This window comes from Nannospalax galili, unplaced genomic scaffold, assembly GCF_000622305.1.
Source record: "Nannospalax galili isolate Female #2095 unplaced genomic scaffold, S.galili_v1.0 scaffold879, whole genome shotgun sequence".
NCBI classification, from domain to species: domain Eukaryota; kingdom Metazoa; phylum Chordata; class Mammalia; order Rodentia; family Spalacidae; genus Nannospalax; species Nannospalax galili.
In genome coordinates this window covers 1,751,595-1,771,614 of record NW_008346261.1, presented here as the reverse complement: position 1 = coordinate 1,771,614, position 20,020 = coordinate 1,751,595, and the positions used below count along the sequence as shown (strand labels likewise).

The 20,020-nt window shown below is 41.4% G+C and overlaps 1 protein-coding gene and 1 non-coding gene across 2 annotated transcripts; both read right to left on the bottom strand.

Annotated features, from left to right (window-relative positions):
* Window positions 1-3,896: 3,896 nt before the first annotated feature.
* Rnft1 (ring finger protein, transmembrane 1) lies at window positions 3,897-19,731 on the bottom strand. Its single transcript, XM_008842658.2, has 8 exons — window positions 19,317-19,731; window positions 18,879-18,955; window positions 16,270-16,370; window positions 14,300-14,453; window positions 13,034-13,192; window positions 11,081-11,146; window positions 9,169-9,270; window positions 3,897-4,789 (listed from the first exon to the last, which is right to left on the bottom strand). Exons 1-8 carry the CDS (start codon window positions 19,717-19,719, stop codon window positions 4,655-4,657), a joined length of 1,197 nt encoding a protein of 398 aa, XP_008840880.1. The 5' UTR covers window positions 19,720-19,731; the 3' UTR covers window positions 3,897-4,654.
* Window positions 11,710-11,875, bottom strand: LOC115071964. Its single transcript, XR_003851033.1, has one exon. It is a non-coding gene; the product is annotated as a U1 spliceosomal RNA (small nuclear RNA).
* Window positions 19,732-20,020: the final 289 nt, after the last annotated feature.

Below are 20,020 nucleotides of genomic sequence, written 5' to 3'. Positions count from 1 at the left end.
AAAAAATCAGCGTTTTTTATTTAAGGTAATAAAAGATTATAAAAGACATTTTTTTACATTATAAATCCTTGTGGCTTGGATTTTATACTTTAAAAAGGGCCCAACCTTTTTTTTTTTTTTTTTAATCAGTTGTGTATTTCCTAGCTTACAAGGGCTAGATCTAATATTATTCCCATGAGAAATGTTGAATTTGTGAAGAATGGATTTTGAGGGTTTGAAAATGGTATCTCAAGTGAAAATGTCAGTATCCAAAACATATACCTTTTGTTTTAGGAGCAGACACTAGCACGCTGGACAAAGCAATCATAATGTATTTGTCACACATGACCTGTGGTCTGTTGTAGATTAATGTAGTACTATTCTCATGTGATTCTTAACACTACAGCACAAGTATTATCTCACCTGATTCTCAAGTAGCATTTAAAAGATGGGTTTCTATTTGTATTTGCTCCTTAAACTATGTTTCTCCTACCCCAAGTTGGCTTTGCATCTATAAAAGTAAATAACTTCTTCAGCTGCCTTATTAGGAGTGCTATGAGGGTAACACCTTTTCTGCTTTTCTCCTTGTATTTAGTTCACTGTATTTGATTTCAGATTGAATGATTGTAAATAGAAATTAAATGCAAATTTGAAAGAACATAAAATAAAAGTGATTTTTTTATTGCCTTGAAGAGAGGAAGAGTTAGTACACATATTTAGTTTAAAATACATATTTAATGTATACATATCAGGTGTACAGTTCTTTTTCATTAATGTGATCATGTCCTCATTTAATAAACTTATATATGAAAGAATGAGTTTAAAAACTTTCTCCTGAGAAATTAGAGGTATTTAAGTATATAACAAATTTTAGTGTTGACCTTATGTATTAGATGTTACACACCTTTGTTACTGAAAAGGCTTGACTTGTTTGCTTTTATTATTTTTTGGTTGAGACAGGGTCTCCCTGAAGCCCCAGCTGCCCTGCAACTATGTAGACCAGGTTGGCCTCAATCTTACAGAGATCCACTTGCCTCTGCCTCCCAAGTACTAGGATCAAAGGTGTGTACCACCATGCCCAGCTTAAATTGTTTGCTTTTAAAAAACATTCATGCAACAAGCTATGTGGAAGCTAGTTTCATAAACGGAATATTAGGAATACTTTGTTGTACTAATAATTAACTATTCAGCTATACCTTATAGTTATCTTTGATAATGTGATGCTTATGTACAAAATGTAGTGCACAAATTAGTTCATGTGTTGTATCTAAGATGGCCACTGTGTAATGACCTATCTATGAGGCCTTTACATCAAACCTACTAAGGTGTACAAAAGTTCTTCCCCTGATGTTACCGTCTTTTAAAAAAAATATTTTTATTTTACGTGTATGAGTGTTTTGTCTGCATGCATATAATGCAATGCCCACAGAAAGGGCATTAGATCTCCTGGATCTGGAATTATAGAGTTGTTAGCTGCCATGTGGGTCCATAGGTGTGTGGGTGGGTGGGCTCATGCTGTGGCATGCTTGTAGAAGTCAGAGGACAGCGTATGGAATCCACTTTCTCCTTCCACCATGTAGGTCCTGGGAATCAAACTCAGTTCCTCACCAGCCCTGAAGTTCTGTTCTATAAAATATGGTAGTATCTCTCCCTTTTTTTGGTGTGCTGGGGACTGAACCTCAGCTCAATTGGGGCCTCATACATGGTTAGCAAGATCTCTAGCAGTACAACAGTCTCAGTCTCAGGTAGAATTTTTTTCCCCTTTGGTTTTGTGTGTGTGTGTGTGTGTGTGTGTGTGTGTGTGTGTGTGTGAAAGACACACAGAGACACAGTCTCCCTGTAGCTGTAGCTGGCCTGGAACTCCCAATGTAGGCCAGGCTTGCTTCCATCTCACGGAGATCTGCCTGCTTCTGCCTCCCGAGTGCTGATATTAAAGGTGTGTGCAGCCACACCTAGCCCTGGTAAACATTTCTCAATGCTGGTACAGTAGTTGTTTAGAGGGCATTATCTGAATTCACAGAATTAGAGTTTTAGAGCTGTGATCTCCTTCCTTTGAGGTGATAGAGAAATGTCTCCAGTTCATTATCGATAATGAATGGCATAATCTTAATACATTATCTGTTCAAAAAATTTTTTTTTGTTTTTTTTTGAGGCAGGGTTTCCTTGTAGCCCCAGCTATCCTGGAACTCACTATGTAGACCAGGCCAGCCTTGAACTCAGAGATCTGCCTGCCTCTGCCTCCCAAGTGCTGGGATTAAAGGTGTGTGCCACCATGCCTGGCTTCAAAAAATTGTTTTTAGCTTGGTGTAGTGGCACACAACTTTAAACACAGCACTCAGGAGGTAGAGACAGGCAAGTGTGTACGAGGTTGAGGTCAGCATGGTCTACATAATGAGTTCTAGGCTAGCTGGAACTACAGAGAAACCCTATCAACTGCCCCCGCCCCCAATTTTGTAAAATTTATTTTATGTGCACACATATCCATGCACCATAGCACATGTGGAGGTCAGATGACAACTTGTAGGAGTTGGTTCTCTTCTTCCATCATGTGGGTTCCGGCGATCAAATTTGGGTCATCAAGCTTGGCAGCAAGCACCTTTACCCACTGAGTTATTTCAGTTTTTGGAAACAGGGTCTCACTATGTAGATCAGGCTGGCTTATCTCTTAATCTTTGTTACCAGCTTCCTGAGCATTGCCATGTCCGCCCTTCCCATTTGCTGTTTTTAATTCACTGCCTTCCAGAAAACCCTCCACAAACTTCATTTATTCATATCAAGAAACAAGGCTGCAGGGCCCTGCATGGCAGTGGTGCATGCCTTTAATCCCAGCACTTGGGAGGCAGAGGCAGGTGGATCTCAGGTGGATCTCTGTGAGTTCAGGGACAGCCTGGTCTACACAGTGAGTTCCAGGCCAGCTGGGGCTACAGGAAGACCCTGTCTCAAAAGACTGAAAAAAAAAAAAAAAAAAAGCAAAAACAAAAAACAGGAAAGTGATCTAAGCTTGTTCAGATATTCAGTGATTATTAGTAGGTAAGAAAATTAAATATAACTGAATGATTAAAAACAGTTCAACTTAAAACCTGGCAGTTTACCTAGGAGGAAAAGTTACATTTTTCCTGTTGCTTTGTCGTCATTGTAGCTATGCAGGCATGAATTCACCTGCAGTAGTTGGTCAGCTGTCTAATCCATGTGCTCGTTTAGCCTGTCCTAATACTGCAAATTTTTCTTCCTTGTCTTCTAACTTGCCCTTCCCACTATTTTTCCTTGTTACTGATAAAGGAATCGGCAGAAGCCTTGTGAGCTAAATTTAGCAGCTCTTTAGACATCCCTTAGAGATTTCAGATTCGAAGAAAAAAAAAGGGCCTCACTTCCACAACTCTACAGAAATCATCCAGCTATGAACTGACCTCACTACCCAAACATGGCTTGCCCTCAATGCAGGTTGTTTTGTTTTTCCCTTTTCTCCTGAGTGTTAAGAGATTTCAGCCAGGATATCTTCCATGCTAATTAATATTCCCACCAGTGAACTATAATCCCATCCCTGAGTGCAAGCTTTTGTAATTCAGGTATGAAGTTTCTAAAACTTCTGAGCTATCCCAGTCCCTATAAATCATTTTAATGTTTTTTTAAAAATGTTTAATTTTATATGTATGAGTGTTTTGCTGCATGTATATTAAGAGCACCAGTGTTGTTCAGTGCCCACAGAAGTCAGATGAGGGCGTCAGATTCCCTGGAACTAGATTTAGGACAGTTGTTAGCTGCCATGTAGGTGCAGGGAATTGCCAGTGCTCTTAACTGCTGAGCCATCTCTCCAGCCCCCATCTTAATATTTTAATAGCTCTTCAAGGTATTATATGACACTACACAAAAGGCAAGACCACGAACACTACAGATGGTGGCAAGAAGCATGCAAGAGGTCCACAGATCTGAATCATTTATTCTCACTGATTACTAACCATGCTATAGAGAATAATACAGTATTAAAATATATCATCCTCAGTAAATCTTCACTTAGAAAATGTGATTTTTATAGGTAAAATATAGCATTTGGAACTTTCATTTAAAAATACATACTTTATGAAAATTTTAAGCATTTTTAGAATGGGAGCTATAAAACTCTGCTGAAGAAAATTACTTCAGATACCATTTATCTTAAAATACTATTAAAAAAATCTTTAGTCTAAAAACAATGCCAGAAAAGAACATCTGAACTCCTTTAAAACTGCTAGTTCTAGTGTCTAATTGCTGTTTTGGTACCATCAACAAGAAAACACATTTACAGTTAAAACTGCAATTACACTGGGCATGATTGCGCACAACTTTTATCCCAGCACTCGGGAGGCAGATCTCTGAGATCCAGGCCAGCCTGGTCAACATAGTTCTAGGCCAGCTGGGGCTACAGGGAGCCCATTTCAAAAAGACCAAAATCTAACGAGAAACCTTGTAATTTCCTGTCAATTAGGTTGAATAAATATTGCATATTCATTAAGCTGAATATATACTTTTAAAACAGGGTTCTTGGAATACAAACAAGTCTTGCGATAGTCTAAAACCATTTGGAAACATTTTTTTCTAGTCCTGGAAACTAATTATGATAAAGACCTTTATCACCTTTATCAATAGTTACTGTAACTGAATAAAGTTAGTGTTTTGCGGCCCTAACAGTTCATACAATTCAGTATATCTGAAGGTGCGATGAAGTAGCTCCATCTTTCCATTTGTTTATACGATCTGAAATCACAGTTCTGCATAGTGGACATGTTTTCTCTCTGTTAAACCACAAGGTAATACATTCTTCACAAAATATGTGCTGTAAAGAAATTAAGAACCAGATTTTATACTTGATAAACATTTTACATTATACTTGATACTTACAAAGTGTAGAGGATCATACTCTAAAGTTGAAAAGGATTTAATCTCAGCAATTTACAAATAAGGAAAACAGAAAATGTATGACATATTTAAAAGACAGTGGTTGGGCTGGAGAGATGGCTCAGTGGTAAGAACACTGGTTGTTCTTGCAGAAGACCCAGGTTCGAATCCCAGCACCCACACGTAACCACATGTACACCTAACAACTGTAACTCTAGTTCCAGGGGATCCGATGACCTCTTCTGTCCTTCGTGGGCATAGCACGACATGGGTGTGCTTACTTACATGCAGGCAATACATTTATATACATAAAATAAAAATAAAAAAGAATTAAAAAAAAAAAAAAGACAGTGGTTAGGCTGGGCGTGGTGGTGGACGCCTTTAATCCCAACACTCAGGAGGCAGAGGCAGGCAGATCTCTGAGTTCAAGGCCAGCCTGGTCTACATAGTGAGTTCCAGGACAGCTGGGGCTACAGGGGGGCCCTGTCTCAAAGACCAAAAAAAAAAAAAAAAACAGGGGTTAGGCTGGGCGTGGTGGTGGACGCCTTTAATCCCAACACTCAGGAGGCAGAGGCAGGCAGATCTCTGAGTTCAAGGCCAGCCTGGTCTACATAGTGAGTTCCAGGACAGCTGGGGCTACAGGGGGGCCCTGTCTCAAAGACCAAAAAAAAAAAAAAAAACAGGGGTTAGGCTGGGCGTGGTGGTGGACGCCTTTAATCCCAACACTCAGGAGGCAGAGGCAGGCAGATCTCTGAGTTCAAGGCCAGCCTGGTCTACATAGTGAGTTCCAGGACAGCTGGGGCTACAGGGGGGCCCTGTCTCAAAGACCAAAAAAAAAAAAAAAAACAGGGGTTAGGCTGGGCGTGGTGGTGGACGCCTTTAATCCCAACACTCAGGAGGCAGAGGCAGGCAGATCTCTGAGTTCAAGGCCAGCCTGGTCTACATAGTGAGTTCCAGGACAGCTGGGGCTACAGGGGGGCCCTGTCTCAAAGACCAAAAAAAAAAAAAAAAACAGGGGTTAGGCTGGGCGTGGTGGTGGACGCCTTTAATCCCAACACTCAGGAGGCAGAGGCAGGCAGATCTCTGAGTTCAAGGCCAGCCTGGTCTACATAGTGAGTTCCAGGACAGCTGGGGCTACAGGGGGGCCCTGTCTCAAAGACCAAAAAAAAAAAAAAAAACAGGGGTTAGGCTGGGCGTGGTGGTGGACGCCTTTAATCCCAACACTCAGGAGGCAGAGGCAGGCAGATCTCTGAGTTCAAGGCCAGCCTGGTCTACATAGTGAGTTCCAGGACAGCTGGGGCTACAGGGGGGCCCTGTCTCAAAGACCAAAAAAAAAAAAAAAAACAGGGGTTAGGCTGGGCGTGGTGGTGGACGCCTTTAATCCCAACACTCAGGAGGCAGAGGCAGGCAGATCTCTGAGTTCAAGGCCAGCCTGGTCTACATAGTGAGTTCCAGGACAGCTGGGGCTACAGGGGGGCCCTGTCTCAAAGACCAAAAAAAAAAAAAAAAACAGGGGTTAGGCTGGGCGTGGTGGTGGACGCCTTTAATCCCAACACTCAGGAGGCAGAGGCAGGCAGATCTCTGAGTTCAAGGCCAGCCTGGTCTACATAGTGAGTTCCAGGACAGCTGGGGCTACAGGGGGGCCCTGTCTCAAAGACCAAAAAAAAAAAAAAAAACAGGGGTTAGGCTGGGCGTGGTGGTGGACGCCTTTAATCCCAACACTCAGGAGGCAGAGGCAGGCAGATCTCTGAGTTCAAGGCCAGCCTGGTCTACATAGTGAGTTCCAGGACAGCTGGGGCTACAGGGGGGCCCTGTCTCAAAGACCAAAAAAAAAAAAAAAAACAGGGGTTAGGCTGGGCGTGGTGGTGGACGCCTTTAATCCCAACACTCAGGAGGCAGAGGCAGGCAGATCTCTGAGTTCAAGGCCAGCCTGGTCTACATAGTGAGTTCCAGGACAGCTGGGGCTACAGGGGGGCCCTGTCTCAAAGACCAAAAAAAAAAAAAAAAACAGGGGTTAGGCTGGGCGTGGTGGTGGACGCCTTTAATCCCAACACTCAGGAGGCAGAGGCAGGCAGATCTCTGAGTTCAAGGCCAGCCTGGTCTACATAGTGAGTTCCAGGACAGCTGGGGCTACAGGGGGGCCCTGTCTCAAAGACCAAAAAAAAAAAAAAAAACAGGGGTTAGGCTGGGCGTGGTGGTGGACGCCTTTAATCCCAACACTCAGGAGGCAGAGGCAGGCAGATCTCTGAGTTCAAGGCCAGCCTGGTCTACATAGTGAGTTCCAGGACAGCTGGGGCTACAGGGGGGCCCTGTCTCAAAGACCAAAAAAAAAAAAAAAAACAGGGGTTAGGCTGGGCGTGGTGGTGGACGCCTTTAATCCCAACACTCAGGAGGCAGAGGCAGGCAGATCTCTGAGTTCAAGGCCAGCCTGGTCTACATAGTGAGTTCCAGGACAGCTGGGGCTACAGGGGGGCCCTGTCTCAAAGACCAAAAAAAAAAAAAAAAACAGGGGTTAGGCTGGGCGTGGTGGTGGACGCCTTTAATCCCAACACTCAGGAGGCAGAGGCAGGCAGATCTCTGAGTTCAAGGCCAGCCTGGTCTACATAGTGAGTTCCAGGACAGCTGGGGCTACAGGGGGGCCCTGTCTCAAAGACCAAAAAAAAAAAAAAAAACAGGGGTTAGGCTGGGCGTGGTGGTGGACGCCTTTAATCCCAACACTCAGGAGGCAGAGGCAGGCAGATCTCTGAGTTCAAGGCCAGCCTGGTCTACATAGTGAGTTCCAGGACAGCTGGGGCTACAGGGGGGCCCTGTCTCAAAGACCAAAAAAAAAAAAAAAAACAGGGGTTAGGCTGGGCGTGGTGGTGGACGCCTTTAATCCCAACACTCAGGAGGCAGAGGCAGGCAGATCTCTGAGTTCAAGGCCAGCCTGGTCTACATAGTGAGTTCCAGGACAGCTGGGGCTACAGGGGGGCCCTGTCTCAAAGACCAAAAAAAAAAAAAAAAACAGGGGTTAGGCTGGGCGTGGTGGTGGACGCCTTTAATCCCAACACTCAGGAGGCAGAGGCAGGCAGATCTCTGAGTTCAAGGCCAGCCTGGTCTACATAGTGAGTTCCAGGACAGCTGGGGCTACAGGGGGGCCCTGTCTCAAAGACCAAAAAAAAAAAAAAAAACAGGGGTTAGGCTGGGCGTGGTGGTGGACGCCTTTAATCCCAACACTCAGGAGGCAGAGGCAGGCAGATCTCTGAGTTCAAGGCCAGCCTGGTCTACATAGTGAGTTCCAGGACAGCTGGGGCTACAGGGGGGCCCTGTCTCAAAGACCAAAAAAAAAAAAAAAAACAGGGGTTAGGCTGGGCGTGGTGGTGGACGCCTTTAATCCCAACACTCAGGAGGCAGAGGCAGGCAGATCTCTGAGTTCAAGGCCAGCCTGGTCTACATAGTGAGTTCCAGGACAGCTGGGGCTACAGGGGGGCCCTGTCTCAAAGACCAAAAAAAAAAAAAAAAACAGGGGTTAGGCTGGGCGTGGTGGTGGACGCCTTTAATCCCAACACTCAGGAGGCAGAGGCAGGCAGATCTCTGAGTTCAAGGCCAGCCTGGTCTACATAGTGAGTTCCAGGACAGCTGGCGCTACAGGGAGACCCTGTCTCAAAGACCAAAAAAAAAAAAAAGACCAACAAAGAGAGACAAAGACAGGTATTAATGGTAAAACCACTAGAAGTATTCTGACTCTGCTAAGTAACTTGTTAACAAGTTAATAAACTACCACTAGGTGATTCCTTTAAGTATGATGATTTAAGCGCTTAGTAGTACTTACTAGTAACTACTGTAAAGCACAGCAAGGAGCCTACATGTTTTAGTAACATGCTAGTACTGTGCCACAAGACTAGGATCCAGCTGAGCCTGGTAGTGGAAGCCTTTAATTTCAGTACTCCAGAGGCAGAGGCAGGCAGGTCTCTGTGAGATCAAAGGCCAGCCTGGTTACACAGGGAGTTCCAGGCCAGGTGGGACTACAGGGAGAGCCTGTCTGAAAAAAAAAAAAAAAAAAAAAATTGAAAAGAAAAAGCTAATATCTAGTTACAAAAAATAACCTGTTTTCTAATTGCTTTGTTATCCAAACTGCTGATTGAGTTTTTTCCCTCTTCTATTCTCTGTACAAAAATCAGAACATAAAGGACATGATTTAGCCCGTCTATACTGCATCCCTCCACCATTATCAGTGCAATCTGGAGTGCTACCTTCTGCTAAATATTTTTATTGCCATGTAACAGATTTTCACAAGTCATAGGAAAGTGCAATATATAATTTGCTTAAAAATATTACCTGACAAATAAGAAGAATTGGCTTCTGAAATTCAGCTTGACATATGGAACAAGTATCATCCACATCTGAACACTGTCTTTTGCTGGCAGCTACTCCATAACTCTATGAAGACAAGTTGAACTTGTTCAGCTACAAATTTCATTTCTTGTTTCTTAAATACATAGGTGATGCTGTACTTCTCAAATCTTCCTGTAACCAGGCATTTCAAAATTTTCCCATAGGATATGAACATTTCACAGCTGAGCTACATATGGAGAACCACATGACTGCATCAAGGTGAAATCAGTAATACATAATAGGACTGTAGAAGACTGTTAAATCCACTGGACTGTCAAACAATCCAGTGCTTCAAATTCAACACAACTGGCTTAAGAGATGGAAGTGATTCAAAATATAAAATGCATACTCATGTTATTTCATAGGACTGCCAAATAAGCCCACTTAAGAACTATGAAGATAATTTTTCTAAGTCAATCCAGACCTTCACTGGTTAAATTAAATTCCTGTGGAAAGTGTGCTTTTGAAATACATATCTGGGTTCAATTCCAGCACTATGGCAATAAAAATGTTTCTCACTGGAGATTTAGTCGGCCCAAACATCAGACATACTAGAAGAAATTCTTAAGTCCTCCCAAAAGTTTCTGATCTCTTTAAAATTTTAACTCCTTGACCAAATTAAGCAGAGCTTAAATCATTAGATATGAGAGTTAAGAATAGTGAAACTTGGAAGACTCAAAATGTTACAAGAGATCAGCTTTCTGTAGAAATGAAGGCTAAAGTTGGCTATGAATACCCAAGTGTTGTCATGGAAACAAGTAAAGCAAGATGTGTGTCACCATTTTTGAAATTATGATTTATATTTCTTGCAGCAAAACTAAAACTCAAGGATAAAAATCTTAAGCCTCTTTTGGGACTGGTGAAGAAACAAGTCAGGATACTGTTAAGATGATCTTGGTGGCAAATTATCTTCAATAAAGTGCCACTTAACAGAATATATTATAGATATGCTGACAGGCTTTAAAAATAGTTTCTGTGTTACATGAAGACTTTTATGGTGACTACCATTTCCTTGGTAAAGCTAAAACACCATGGTTGCCACGGTGGCACACACCTTTAATCCCTGCACTCATGACTCAGTGGTCATGTGATAAATTTTTAATTGACACTGGAGTCTTAATTGCTAAATTCCATGCTACAGAATCTTATTTATGCATACAGAATTAAGAGGAAATTTCCTCTAGTAAGGAAATTTGCAAGGGACATGGATTTTACTAATGAGCTTTCCTCAAAATAAAATTGTTCATAAAAGTGGAATACAAACCCAGACATGGTAGGGCATGTCTTTAATACCAGCAGAGGCAGGCAGATTTCTGTAAGATCAAGGCCAACCTAGTCTACATAGTGAGTTCTAGGCCAGCTGGAGCTACAAGAGAGACCCTGTCTCAAAAACAAAACAACCCAAACAAAAAAGTGGACTAGAGTGTTAACAAAAGTACACAACTGCCCCATTTGTGGAATCAAAAAGGAAAAACGAAAGTTCATGTCATTTTTAAAGATGTGATTTTAAATCCTTACATATATCAAATGATTTGTTTTTGTGGTTCCTTATATGTGCTAGGTAGGTGTCTATCACTGAGCCTGAGCCCCAAAATTTCAAAGAACTTGAAAGTACAAACAGATGCATTCAAATACATAAAAACTGTCATAATTAGTGGGCAGTTGTCAACGTGAAATTTTAAAATTGATCATGAAACTAAACCTTCTAAATTATTACAGCACTAAGTGCCAAAATTAGAAAACAATCTCAATGGAAGAGAAACAGCTTGTGAAATTCTACTTCTAAAACTGCTAAACTAAAAGAAAATTAGAATGAAGCAAGATACAAGTTCTTCAGCTGTTAATAAGTACTTACTGGTCGGGTAAAAAATACTCGCAAAACATGTCTGAAGGTTCTTAAATGTCCAAAAAAGTCCAAAAGCTAAAAGAGGAAGAGACAGTTTATTAATTCAAAACCTCCATGTGCTAAACCTAAAGATCAAAGGTGAAATCTAAATATTAAATTCTCAACCAAATGTTCCCTGCTTATCATACCTAATTCAATTATAAATAACTTCTTTAACACCTATTTTTAGTTGCGATTTTGCAAATTTCATAATATATCTTGATATATTTAGACCCCTCTCCGATCTGCACCTCCCATAAACAGCCCCTCTCCCGGCCAGATTTCATGCGTTGTCATATATGTTAAGGCCCACTGAGCCAAGTTTGTGACCCCAAGTGTCCTTTAGTGTGAGTCCTTCCTAGAAAATCAACTCTCCCTCACCCGATAGTCATGGGTTGCCAATAGTTTCTCAGCTAAGGCTGGGGCTTCTTACCCATTTCCCCCTTCTATGCTGGTTTTTTGCCTGGGTTGAGCTTGCATGGGTCTTATGCATGCTGTCACTGTTGCTGTTAGTTCATATGTGCAACTTCCCAGCCACCTGGAAAACTGTTTCCTTGTGATAATCTACCACCCCTGGCTCTTACAGTCTTTGTGCCCCCTCTTCTGCAATGGTCCCTGAGTCCTGGGTGACAGGTTTGACACAGGTGTCCTACCCAGGGACAAGCACTCAGCAGTCTCTTATTTTCTGCATAGAGTGCAATGAATAAGTCTTACCCTGGGAAAACCACCTACATGATCATGGTATCTCCCTTGCCAGGTATATTTAATAACTAGTTCATAAATTTGATTCAACTCTTAACCAAGACTTACAATTTTGTCAAGACAGACCTATGGCCAAAGACAGCAACTTTGATTCAAATGCTTTTGGTATCTATTTTAAAGTTTCATAAAGTGATTAAGTCAAAGGGATTAGGCATAAAGAGCAGGGCAAGATACACCATTAGTTTGAGAATTAGGTGTGCGATACACGGGACTGTAGAGGGCTGGTATGGTCTACTTTTTCTCCCTTAGTTATGCCATGCTATGTGGGAATCTGTTCAGCTACACGGAAGGCTAAGCCCTTCATACACCCCACCCCCACCACAAGTAGGTTTCCTTATCGCTCCTGCCCTCCTGTCTTCCTTTTTTTTTGGGGGGGGTCTTTTTGAGACAGGGTCTCCCTGTAGCCCCAGCTGGCCTGGAACTCACAGAGATCCACCTCCTCTGCCAAGTGCTGGGACTAAAAGCATGTGCCACCACACCCAGCTGTCTTCCCCCTCCCCCCCCTTTTTTTTGCCATTTTTATGTGTATTGCCTGCATGTAGGTAAGTGCACCCATGTCATGAAATGCCTGTGGAGGTCAGACAAGTCTGTCAAATCCCCTGGAACTGGAGTTACAGACAGTTGTTAGCTGCCATGTGGGTGCTGGGATTTGAACCTGGATCTTCTGTAAGAACAGTGGGTTTTGTTTGTTTGTTTTAATATTATTTTTATTTTACGTGTATGAGTGTATTTCGTGAATGTAGGTAAGTACACCTGTGCCCTGCAATGCCTGCAGAGGACAGAAGAGACCGTCGGATCCCCTGGAACTGGAGTTATGGACAGTTGTTAGCTGCCGTGTGGGTGCTGGGATTCGAACACAGGTCTTCTGCAAGAACAACTAGTGTTCTTAATCGCTGAGCCATCTCTCCAGCCTGTCATTCTCTTTTTTGAGGGAAGGTCTTGCTGAGTTGCCAAGGCTGACAAACTCAAGATCCTCTGGCCTCAAACTCCTTAGTAGCTGGGATTGCAGATGTTCTAGAGTTCTGAATAGACACAGAACCTACCATTGCTTCAAACTAGTGATATGAAGATGAACATTAAGACAGTTTAGTAGTAGCAGTAATATAAAATTATTATACAAATCATTCTGCCATGACAGAATGATTTTATAATGTTACTTACCTTTAGAATGAGGTAGAGTAAAGCCAGCAATATTCCAAGACTCCATCTAGTTACATTACCAAGCTCCCCATAGCTTATAAGGTACCGAAACCAAACTGGTACGGGAACAAAAATTCGGTAATACTGACAGAATTCTTCTAAAAGCATGTACCAGTAACCCTAAAAAGGAAGGAAACAAATACAGCTACCCAAGCTACTTAAATACATAGCAAGATACTTAATACTGGACTGAGAACATCATGAGTATATGATATGATGCACTAAATAACTGAAATTATACTTCATAATAATTATGATTAACATTGACACATTCAACCTGATTATCACATACCATCATCATTGCATGGGCTTGCTTTCCAAGTATTTGTAAAGATTACATTACATAGTGTTGGGCTGGCAAGATGATTCACTAGGTAAAAGGTGCTTGTCACTATGCCTGATAATCCCCAAGCCCACATGGTGGAGGGAGAGAACTAACTTCCAAAAGCTGTCCTCAGACCACAAGTGTGCCATGGGTTTTTAAGGTTTTTTTTTTTAATGTGTATGAGTGTAAGTGCACTTATATTGTGCAATGCCCACAGAGATCAGAAGAAGGCATTAGATCCCCTGGAACTAGAGCTACAGATGGTTAGCCACCATGTGGGTGCTGGGAATCGAACCCAGGTCCTCTGCAAGAGCAGTCAGTCCTCTTAACTGCTGCGCCATCTCTCCTGCCCCACAATAAATTAATTAAAATAAAATTTAGTTAATAAGCTCAGAGCAGTGGCTCACACTTGTAACCCTAGCATTTCAGAGGCTGAGGTAGCAAGACTGCATTGGATTTCAAGACAAGCTTGGGCTACAGAATAAGTCCTGTCTCAAACAAACAAAAAGCAGTAAGTAAAAATTAAAAGCTTTTATTGGTATGGGAAGTCACTGATTAATCACATATAATTATGTATTCATTGATAATGCCCTGCAGGGGAGCAATGCCCTCTTCTGACCCTTGTGTGCAACTACATTTGTGCATATACCCATATGTAGACACATGCATACCCATAACAAAATGAAATTTTTAAAAATTGTTTTGGCAAACTAAATTATGAGACATTTAAAATGAAAACTAAGCAGCACTTGAAAGGCAGAGAGAGGCAGGCGGCTCTGTGAGTTCGAGGCCAGCCTGGTCTACATGTCTAATTATCGAGAACTAGTCTCAAAAAAACAAAAAGACTAAGTCAAATTTAATGTGGTTTGCTAATATCATTCCAATAAACATTAGTTACTTACCTTTGATTTAAAAGGCATGATGGAAGAAGGCACCAATAAAATTAGGCATTTTAAACCCATGAAAAGGAATTTCAGAATAAAGTCTGTAATTCCAACAATCCAAAGAACTTCCCAGAAGCTCAGCTGATCCAGCGTAGGATTTAAGAAAATTAAGCTACCAAGAGAAAAGTATCAAAACTTATGAGTGAAACATACAAGAAAAGTATTGATAAAGGTTTTGCATTTGCTGTCACTCCTTTATATATTCATGTAACACTTAAGTGCTCTACCACTGAGTTACACCTGCTGCTGGCCCCTTTCTACTCGACTAGATGTTTCTAGAGTATGTTCCTGTAGTAGCTCTGCTGTGGCAGATGTCCTTTGCTATTCTTCCTGTAGCTGTGATCGTATCCAGGACTGGGCCCTCTTCACTAAACTTCTTTCCCTGGTTTGGTTTTGTTTAGTCCAATGAACTTTTTTTGTTTTGTGATTTTTGAGGCAGGATATCACCATGTAGCCCAGCTGGCCTCACTGGTTATTCTAGGCTATGCCTAGCAAGTCCTGTGGTTAAGTATTAACTGTATATATGCTGAGGCATTTCATACTTAACATAAAGCAAACCAAATTTTTTTCTTAAAACCAGTTCTTCAGCCTGAAAAATGTTCTCTCTCTCAGACTTATTGACACAGGATGTCACTATGTAGCTGGCCTGGAACTCAGAGATCTGCTGCCTTTGCCTCCTGCTGGCATTATAGGTATGCACTACCATGCCCAACTTATTTTTAAAGAGAGAGAGAGAGTGTGTGTGTGTGTGTATGTGTATGCACATGTATTTGCACGTCAGGGTCCAAAAGAGGGTGTTAGACCCCCTGGAACTGGAGTCATATGTAGTTGTGAGCTGCTCAGTGTGGGTGCTGGGAACCAAACTCATCCTCTGAGAGATCAGTATGTGTGGTCAACCTCTGACCTCCAGGCCCAGAGGTCATTCTTACATCACACGCTCTCCACCCCTACACTATAGCCTGGATTTGTCTATAGCCTCAATTCTACTGAAACTGGGTCTCTACCTTATTAAAGCTGAAAATTAAGAATGTTCCAACATAGCATGAAAACTCAACCTTGCATTTTAAATTAGGAGGGGTGTCTCACTGTTCAGCCCTGGCTATCCTGAACTCACTACGTATACCAGGCTGGCTCTCTGCTTCCTGAAAGTTGTGATTAAAGACTTGTGCCACCACACCTGGCTTTTATTTTTAATTATGTGTGTGGGTGAGTGCAGGTACTCATAGAGGCAAGAGGTGTTGGATCCCCCAAGAGCTGGAGTTACAAGTGGTTATGAGCTGCGTGATGTTGTTACTAGGAATTGAGCTCCGGCTCTCTGGAAGAGCAACAAGTGCTCTTACCACTGAGCCATCTCTCTAGCCCCTAAACCTATATTTTAATGACTCATCTCTAGAAACAAAAGGCCCATAATGATACTAAATAAATGCTTATTAAAACTCCATGACTGGCATATACCTATATGTGGTATTACCAGCACTCAGGAGGTTGAGACAGGAGGACTTCGAATTGGAGGCCATTCTGGACTATACAGTGAGACCCTGTTAAACCCCTGTCCCTTTCCCCCCCCAAAAATCCAGTTTTTGGGAACTGGAGAAGGACCCAGGTTCAGTTCCCAACACCTACAAAGTGGCTCAAAACCAACTGTAACTACAGTTCCAGGGATCCCACCCTCTTCTGGCCTCTGCAGGTACCAGACATGAACGTGGTGCATATAACACACATACAGGCAAAACACTCATTAAAAAAAAAAAAAATTAAGTACTTATTGAGCACATGCTCTATGCTAAGGCACTTAGGATACAAGTCTGTGAGTCACAGCTGTCAATCATGAAAGGAGACCAGTGAAAATGGAACTATAATCATTGTGTACAAGACATATGCAAAGTGCTATGGAATAAATGATAGAAAAGGTATATTAGGATCTCTACCTGTAATAAAGTGACTGAGAATGAAAAGTATAATATAAAAGAATGGAAGATCCTGCCAGGAACACCAGTATCCAAGCACACTGAATCTTTGAGGACCTTTCCTGAAAAAGAGACAATTTTATAATCTATTGTGTTAATTTATACCATTTGAATTCAATGACCAATTCATTAACTTACAATGTTTTTCTGGCTTAATCTTAATAAAAATATAAACCATCTGCTAAACTGTTCTTTATCATAGTCATTGTTTTATATATCACTACTGAACAAAACAGAATTTTTAATATATCTAAGCAAATTTTAAAACTACAAGTTTCTTCACTGTACGTATGAAAAATATGACTTATGTTTCAAAGAAGTCAAATCTAGAAGCTGACATAAAGTCCTACCAAAGCACTCTTTACCTCTGTACTTCCCTTTTTTGTGCCTCTTCCACAGAACAATTTCAGAAGTGCATAGAAATGAATCAGAGTTCATAAATATTTAGTATTTTAATCTCTGAAACTCCAAGGTTTTTTTTATTTTGATTTTTTTTGAGACCCCAATCTCAGATTCCCATAGCTCTAGCTGACCTGGGGCTTCCTATGTAGACCAGGCTGGCCTCCATCTCTGAGAGGTCTACCTGCCTTTGCCTAAGTGCTGGGATTAAAGAAGTGTGCCACACACCCTGCTGAAATTCAGGGTTTTTTTTTTTTGTTTGGTTTTTTTTTTTATGTGTTTGAATGTATTGCCTGCATGCATGTAAGTGTACCTGTGTCATACAATGCTGGGGAGGTCAGAAGAATGTGTTGAATTCCCTGGAACCAGAGTTACGGACAATTGTTAGCTGCCATGTGGGTGCTGGGAATCGAACCTGGGTCCTCTGTAAGAGCAGTCAGTGCTCTTAACCACTGAGCGATCTCTCCAACCCCCTACCCCCCTGGAAATTTAAGTTCTAATGACTAGTTGAATTAAAAGTTTTATAGGTTGGGCATCCTGATCCAAAAATCAGGCAACTTTTTAAGTATGTGAGATCAAGGCCAGCCTAGTCTACACAACAAGTTCTAGGCCAGCTGGGGCTACAGGGAGACCAAGTCTCAAAAAAAAAAAAAAAAAAAAAAAAAAAAAAAAAAAAAAAGCCTATAAAAACTGTATGAGGCCGGGTGTGGTGGCGCACACCTTTAATCTCAGCACTTGGGAGGCAGAGGTAGGCAGATACTTGTGAGTTCAAGGCCAGCCTGGGCTACATAGTGAGTTCAGGTCAGCTGGGACTACATGGAGACCCTGTCTCAAAAAGACAAAAAAAATAAATAAATAAATAAACTGTATGAGGTCAAAACATAAATGAGACTTGGGTCTCATTTACCAGCCACCCCCCCCCCATGTGTGTATATTCATTTCCAAAATTAAAAAAAAAAAAACAAAAACCTGAAATACTTCTGGTTCCAACACTTTTGGTATAAAGGGGCTGGAAAAATGGTTCAGGGGTTAAGAGCACTTCCCACTCTTCAAAAGGACCTGGGTTTGGTTCCCAGCATCCATAAGGTGGCTGGTAACTGATTCCTCTTTCAGGCCTCCTCAGGCAGTGCATGTGCGTGCTGAATCTTAATACATGCAGACAAGACACTCATACAAAAATAAAATTAAAAAAAATCTCATACAAGCCAAAACATTTTAAAAAAAAAAAAAAAAAAAAAAAAAAAAAAAAAAAAAAAGCCTGTACTGGTTTGGGTGTTTTGTTGTTTTCCTTAAAGACAGGGTCTCACGCTATAGCTCAGGCTGACCTGGTACTTATAGAGACTGGCTTTGAACTCATGGCAACCCTTCTGCCTCAGCTTCCTGAGTGCTGGGATTTAAGGCATGTGCCACTATGTGCATCACCCGTACTAGTTTTAAACCATGAACCAAAGTTCTGTTAATAGTCTATAATATAAACTTCTAGATCAGAATGTACTATCATTTTTTTGTCTTTTTCAACTAGGGTATCCCTGTAGCCCCAGCTGGCCTGGAACTTGCTATATGGACCAGGCTGGCCTCGAACTCAGAGATCTGCCTGCCTCTGCCTCCTAAGTGTTGGGATTAAAGGCATGCACCACAGTACTCAGCCAGAATGTACTTTCTTTTACTCCCTTCTTACAAAAATGCCCCTAAGGTGAAATTTTATAAATTCTTCCTATCTTTAACCAATGATTTATAGGATTAAGACTTTTACATTGATAGGAAAACTTAAGCTTAATTTCTTTAAATAAGAGACATCTAAACAGCTTAATGCCCATTTATTCAATACTCTTATTTATTTTAAATCTTATAGCAAGCACATCAAGTAAAAATTTTAACAAGATTACTTAGCATGTTCATATTAACTCAGAGCAGATGAAAGTGTAGTTTATGCCTCTTAATCCTTTTGTCTATGTTTTATTAGGAACCAAATAACAGAAATAAGGTAAAGTAACTAAGCATTAGGACAATTTATTCCAAATCATTTAGAAAATGAAATTAAACAGACCATGGACATTACAACACATCCTGTTGCTTCCTATTCTGCTCAAGTTATTTTTATTTCTCTCAAAATAACTTCTCTGTAATTCTGAAGAGAAACAGTTAATAATTTAGTTGCTTGTTATACTTACTCTTAGAAAAACCTGATTTACAATGATTTTGTTTGCATACATAAAAGTTGTTAGCAGCCCAATTCCAAGAGAAATTCCTGTTAGAAAATAAGTTCTAGTTAATTTAAAGAACAGAAAAGCAAACAAGACTATATAGGGTAATAATATGAATTAAAAGGAAACATACAAGGCCGGGTGTGGTGGCTCAAGCCTTTAATCCTAGCACTCGGGAGGCAGAGGTAGGCGGATCCTCTGTGAGTTCGAGGCCAGCCTGGTCTACAGAGTGAGTTCCAGGCAGCTGGAGCTACAGGGAGACCCTGTCTCAAAAAAACCAAAAAAAAAAAAAAAAGGAAACATACAATTTTAAAAACAAAATACAAAAATACATAGGCTAAAATAGATTACCAACAAAAAGACAAATGAATTTAGAAATTAAGCCAAGGTTTCACCATTCCCTACCTGTTATATGCTGCATAACAAGTTTAATACCCAGAATCAAAATATAAGGAAGACTTTTTTGCAGCCACTTGAAGAGATAGCGGAATTCCGAGAAGGAGCCACTTCCATGTTCTCCAGACTCTGTGGCAGTATCCTCGGGCAGCCTTGCTTCACTATGGGAGTGACTCCGGAAACGATTGTGCACACATCCATGGGTACAGCTGTGGGCACCTAACCTTGGATTTCTAGAGCTTGGATTTTCAGGATATTCTTTAGGTATGGAGTTGATTTGGATATGTACATCTCCAGAATGAAGACAAGAACTTTCTGTTATTCTTGATGGGTGAACACACTCGGAGGCTGAGGCACCGTCACTGCTTGCCGTTCCTGGAGGACTGTGCAATTGGTTACAGCTGGCTTGCATGGCCTTTGAATACTTTTTCGCTCAGATTTCTTTGTTTCAGGACTCTCTCATGACCTGGAGCCGGGGTCCTCAACAGCCACAGCACTAACAGCAGGGTCCACAACCTCCAGCTCTTCTTGCCGAGCCATCAGCAGCGGAATTCCGAGAAGGAGCCACTTCCATGTTCTCCAGACTCTGTGGCAGTATCCTCGGGCAGCCTTGCTTCACTATGGGAGTGACTCCGGAAACGATTGTGCACACATCCATGGGTACAGCTGTGGGCACCTAACCTTGGATTTCTAGAGCTTGGATTTTCAGGATA